This window comes from Drosophila biarmipes, chromosome X (genome assembly GCF_025231255.1).
Source record: "Drosophila biarmipes strain raj3 chromosome X, RU_DBia_V1.1, whole genome shotgun sequence".
Lineage (NCBI taxonomy): Eukaryota > Metazoa > Arthropoda > Insecta > Diptera > Drosophilidae > Drosophila > Drosophila biarmipes.
In genome coordinates, this window is record NC_066611.1 from 13,874,753 (window position 1) to 13,880,752 (window position 6,000).

A 6,000-nucleotide genomic window follows, 5' to 3' on the forward strand; every position below is an offset into this window, starting at 1 on the left:
GAGCCAGTGCAGCTCCCCCAAGGGGTATATTAGTTGAGTCGGGGTCACCACTTCTCACCTAATGACATTAAACTGGAACGAATAAACAGCGCGGCTGAAATAAAAAATCACCTAATAATACAGCTGTATTTTAATAAAATAAAAAAAAAAAATACTTCTGTATTTTTAAATGAAGTGGAATTTTATTCTTAAGATTTATTAAATTGCCACAAAAGTCCTATAGCTCAAAGCTCATTAAAACAAATATTAGCTTGCTAAAAACTATTCCATTTTGTGTGCCCCTTTCTCTTTCACAAACTAAATAAAAGCTCTATTCAAGAAATAAATAACTAAAAAAATAAACGGGCAAACATTAATTAACTCGTGAGCGTTCACTTTAGTCCCTCGGAAAAAAGTTTTGAGGTGAAAAACGAGGAATTGAATTAAATATACTCTCGCCGCCATCGATACGATAATTACTCTCATAATAATTTATATCAATTTATGAATTTTATTTAAGCCCCGTTTGCTGTCTGGTAATTTGTGCCTATCCTATTAAGTGGCTCGCTTGCTACGCTGCGGTCGAGAACACACCCAGCTCCCAACCGCAAGTTCCTGCACTGGGATGGGATGAGGTGTGGAGGGCAGGAGGACAGGAGCGCAGAGGATGCGGAGGAGGCGTGTCGTCTGGCCCAGATGAGAGTGATACAATGATAACGACTCCTGACTCCGCTGGGGGAACCGGGTCAGAGGCAACTACTATGTGGCTCGCTTTTGTACCCTTTCAGGGAGCACTACAATTTCAGTCACAAGTTTGTAAGGCAGTGAAGAAGACAGATTCCGACCTTACAAGGTATATAAATTCTTGATCAGCATCTACTGTTATCCGTTCTTTGAAAACTGGTCTCTTAGTCTTGTTTCTATCTACTTCAAGTTTCTTAGAAATTTTCATTCTTTGAAGTGAAGCTTATGAGTAGACACTAAAACCTATTGGAATAATCGGAAAATACTATAAAAAGACACAAATAATATTTTCCTTAATTTTGGTATGTTCCACTCTATTGTGAGATCCCTTTCCCATATATAAAAGTGTATATTTAAAGCCAATCCGCTTTAGCTATACGATTTATACGGCTTCTGCAGAACAATTTCAATAGTTTTAACTGCAAGAGTATATAAACAGCGGCCAACGGAGGTCAGCTTCCTTTCTTGTTATTTGTTGCATTTTTAGCCCCGGCCATGGAAATAAAATTTCAAATGTAACTTTGCTGCGGTAGCCGGTTCGTGTACGCGTCCTCGCACGAGTCTGTGTGTCTGTGTGTCCTGCGAGTCCTGTGTATGTCCTTTTGGCAGTTTTAGTGTGCATGTGGAGCGCGGCCTGCGGCCTGTGACGATTCCGCAGTTAGCCGGTCTCCTACTGCGACTGCGACTCCATCTTGGCCCTGTCTCCGTGGTCCTTTCCGTTTCGAGGACCTTTGCCTTCGCCTTTAAGGGCAATGCAGTTGGCATAAAATTTAATTCGCCGTCCTTGGAGGAAGCGCCCAGGACATTACGTGCCGGCAGCATAGTTTCCTGCTTCCATCCTGAACCCAAAAACCAAACCCAACCGAACGAAAAGCAATCCCAGTTTGCCGGGCAAAGCACTTCCAGCACGCATAGTAACAAGTTGGGAGTCTCAACGGGCGGCAGTCAGACAGTCCAGAGACATATAGCACAAATAGATATAGGAGCGTATGCAGAGCTAGAGAAGATGGCCGACGGTGCTGCCAACTCGAAGCGGGACAGCGCCTCCAGGAACCCCATGGAAATGGCAGCGGCGACGCAGGGCCCCACGTTGGGCGCCATTTCCTTGAGCGAGGATGCAGAGCCATCGAGCAGCAGCGGCAGTGGCAGTGAGCAGCCAACCAGCTCTGGGGAAACGGATAGCGAAGGTGATGGTACTGATGGCGAAAGCATTTCAAGTCCTCAAATGCCTAATCCCATTTCAAGCCAACAGCACATCCGATCCTGATGCGAACGCCATGGTAGACAATACTGGCGATCCCCAGACAAACAATCTGTACAATCCGCTGGCCGGAGATTCGGACAACGACCTGGATGAGGTGGAGATCTACTGCGAGGAGACCATCTCCCTGCTGGCCCACGAGATTCTCTGCTGCGAGGGCGACAGTGACTCGGAGACGGAAACGGAGACCGACGGCGACGAGGACACCGATGAGGCCAAGGGCAGTGACAAGCTGGAGGACATCCTGGAGTACGGGCTGCACAATCCCTACCAGCTAATGTTCAGCGAAGAGGACGACGAGAATCCCAATGCGAGCGATACAGAGGATACAGAGAACACCACACCGATCGTCAGCGAGACAATCGTCCTCCTGGAGGAGGATCAACCGAGCGAAGAGAAGCCCGAGTCTCCCTCCAATATATCTTCTTCAGGCGGCTTTCTCGTTTCCACTAACATAAGCTTTGAATAAAATTCCATGGGATATTTGGTGGCAATCAAAATTATGGCTAAACTATTTATGCTGAACCAACATTTGGGTACGTGTGTTTCAATTTCCCCTAGTTAGAATAATTGCCATTATTTTCGAAAACAACCAGCGGGACAATTCACTTTGGCATTTTATTTTTAGCCGCATATTTATGTATTCATTCAAATTTACATGCAGTGTTTTATGCATAAGCTACACAAAGGACCTAAAGCGGATAAAGTGTGACTACCCCGGGGAACAAAGAGTCTAGCTTTGCTGTATAAATAAACACAATATTTTTATTATCATGAATCACATCAAAGTATTTTGTTTGTATGCCGAAAAGTCTTAGACAAGAAATTCTACGCCTCAAAAGATTTTGGATCACAGGAGCACTAAATAAAAATCTAGTGCCGAATCCAAATTAAAGTTTAACTATATATTGATTACAAATATTAATACTTCTAGTTTTATTTTTTTTTATACTAAGAAGTATTAAATATTTTATTTATTTAAAACGATTAGCCTTTATTAAGTGGTTAACCATTTAACCCTTAAGCGGCTTAGAGATAAACTCATCTTTTTCAAATGCAAAGTGGGTGTTACCCTGCTAAATTCTTGATTTATTCAATTTTTGGCGGTGCCATAAAGTTTTCCCCCAGCCAAAGCCCCACCAGCGATCCCTTTTGGGGTCTCCTTTCACGTTGTCACTCACCTGTTCACACTCAAAGTGGCTGGATGGTCGCTCAGGACACCTCGGGGAGATGCAGATCCTGATGGTGCTGCCTGTGTCGGTGACTGGGACTGTGACTGTGACTGCGATTTGTGACCGTGACTGGGGCAGTGACTTCAACAAAATGCCGACAGGCAACAGGCGGACCGAACTGGTTTTCCCTGGGCGGCTGGCATTTAGTATTTAATATTTCGCCTCTCGGTTATGGTTCTTTAAGTCGCACAGCCCCACACTGCTTGCAGTTAGCCCATTTGCCATTTGCATTGGGGCTGGTCTTTAATTGCAAACTGGCAGCAGCAATTGCTGGCAACTAAAAACTAAAAAGCGACGACAAAGGATGAGAAAATGCGAATGCGAAAATGCGAATGCAAAAATGAAATACAACATCAGGCGGAAAGCGAATGCGAAATGTTCAGCAGCCTGCTGCTGCTGCTGATGATGATGCCACTGAATCCGATTCGGAATACACCAAGCCCATTTCGATTCCCGCTCGCAGCCTGCCTTTTTCGATTCGACTGCACTTATAGTAATCGGCGTTTCGGTGTTGGCTTTCAAATTGCCCGCGACCACGTCAAAGCGACCACAAAACTAGCTGAACGGACGGCCATCGACCATCGACCATCGGGGATCGGAAATCGGGTTTTGGAAGTCCGGCAGTCCGGCAGTCCGAGGTTTTGCTAGCCCCAGCTACCGATGATGTTCCATCAGCCCGGTTAAGTTGGGTTTTAGCTACGGTTTTTCGCTTCGGTTTAGTTGGGGGCTCCACTACGGATTGTTGCTCTTAGTTTGAGGTGTAGCGTTTGCAAAGCAGCGTTTTTTGGCAAAACAAAAACCCAGAAAATCACTCACCTCGCACTCAAAACAAAAACACAGCACACCACCGGGAAAAAAATCCCAAAAAAAACCAAAAAAAAAAAATCAAGGTAAGAAAGTGACAAGAGCAAACGAAAAAAAAAGTGATGGGGGGATCTCCACACGCAGAGCAACTGAACAGCGGCTGAACTCTAGACTATGAACTTGTGGGGGTCGCGTCAAGTCAGGACTTGTCGAGATTCGGCGAGAGATTTGCGGGCCACGCACGTGTCCGCATCCGCATCCGGTACCCGGTACTGATGTCAACAAGCTACCACACGCAACTAATTCGAGGAATCCAGCGAACGGATTACGGCCGCCGAGGTCGCAGGAGTCGCCAATCGTGTGGCTCGGCGATTCGCGGCGGCGATGCCGAGGCCCCCGAGGAGTCAACCGGCTGCGACTCGTCGGCTGTCGGGCGTGATTCGTGGGCCCTCGGTTGGGTCACTCGTTTGCGCTCGTTGTCCTGTCGTTGGCAAGCGGTCCTTCAGTCGTCGGTCGCCAGCGGAGTGGTTCGCACGTGGCCCTGGCGATAGAATTTCATCCCTTCCTTTGACAGGATTCCCCACATCCTTCAGCACCTCCATGTATTAACCTGCTCTGCGTTTTATTTGGAAAATCAAAAAAAAAAAAGGAAAGAACAGCAGCTTAACCCGCTGCTGTGACCTTTTCCCTTTTTGGCCAAGCACGTGGCATCAACCGCCTCGCCGGTAGCCCCACAAATGTCCACATTTCCACCTTCATCGATGGCCATGGTTGGATGGCTGTCTGGTTGCTTGGACGGACGGACTGCCTCCGTCTGCGCCATGCGTGTTGATAAATGAGTTTTTATTTTGATTTTATTCACTGTTTGCCCTGTTTTTGCATATTCATTCAAGGGGGGCTTCGACTGTGATTCCGCTGGCGATTCACATTCGGAATCGGAATCGGCATCGGATTCCCAATCCCTTTGCCAGCATCGCCTGCAAATCCTGTGCCACCTATTGCCTTTCGGCCAGGTCCGTGCTGAAATGGTTTTCAATTTATTAGCAATCAGTGGCATTAACAGGCGAGTGCGATGCTGTTGCTCCCCGGCGGATACGGCCACTCGGATTATGGCCAGGTCAGTTGGACAGTCGCCGTCGCAGATAGGATGCCGGTTGCCAGTTGTCAATGGCCAGTTGTCACTGATCATTGACCAGGTCGATAAGGCGACAGAAGGTCGCTGCGATGGGTGAGCGAAAATATGTGGTCAACTGCTGGACGAAGGCCGAGATAATTTCAGTAATGGCTTCGGGATCACTTAGGGAATTATTGGTTTCGAGCGAACGTGGCGCCGCTTAAGGGTCTTCATTAAATATTCAACAAATTATAATCAAGTCTTAATGCGATTCTTTGCACACTGGTTTTAAACTAGGTATACTGTTTGTTAGTATAAGGGTATTTTTCGAAATAAAAGCTTTTTTTTTTCATTTATTTTTTTTCCATTTTTAGTTATTTATGTTTATATTTTATATGCATTTTTATATTTTAGTAAAGTGGAATTCCAAAATACTTAACCCTAAGACCCTAAAATACTCTCTTAAATATGTGGAAAGTTCCAACTCTTTGCCATCTTATAGAACAGCCGACCCCTAACCCTCAACCCCTGCCACTCTTGGTTTATGGGTACACATGCTCAATTGCTTCCCCCGGCTGCCTGTGTACTTCGATTTGGTTCGAGCTCCACATGATCGGTTAGGCCCACTGTGCGAGGGCCCACTGTGCGATGGCCCACTGTGCGATGGCCTAATGCGCTCAACCCGGAACCGCAGGGGCGGCAAATTGGTCAAGTCGGCTGCTGGCCACGTAGCCAGTGTCTTGCGGCTGCAATTCCCGTTACCAATCCAATGCCAATGGCAATGGATATGCAGATGCGGATGTGGATGTGGATGTGGATGTGGATCTATATGTCGACGACGATGTCGATGCAAATGGCAGGAAATG

General features: G+C 46.5%; 2 protein-coding genes across 3 annotated transcripts in view; one reads left to right on the forward strand and one right to left on the reverse strand.

Moving 5' to 3' along the window:
* LOC108025915 (chondroadherin) overlaps positions 1–4,295 on the reverse strand; it is a 32,661-nt gene extending 28,366 nt beyond the window's left edge. Inside the window, exons 1-2 of the mRNA XM_044093518.2 lie at positions 4,033–4,295; positions 3,166–3,500 (exon numbers count right to left, since the gene is read on the reverse strand). The gene's annotated coding sequence lies outside the window, so the exon portion shown is untranslated. The remainder of the gene's footprint in view (positions 1–3,165; positions 3,501–4,032) is intronic.
* Positions 1,641–2,762, forward strand: LOC108025587 (clumping factor A). Of its 2 annotated transcripts, none has more exons than XM_017096115.3 (3): positions 1,641–1,916; positions 1,969–2,520; positions 2,581–2,762. In XM_017096115.3, the coding sequence occupies exons 1-2, from the start codon at positions 1,730–1,732 to the stop codon at positions 2,451–2,453; spliced, it is 672 nt and encodes a 223-aa protein (XP_016951604.1). In that variant the 5' UTR covers positions 1,641–1,729; the 3' UTR covers positions 2,454–2,520; positions 2,581–2,762. The 2 variants fall into 2 exon arrangements, with proteins under 2 accessions (XP_016951604.1, XP_050740943.1); XM_050884986.1 differs by having other exon boundaries at positions 2,613–2,762.
* Positions 4,296–6,000: the final 1,705 nt, after the last annotated feature.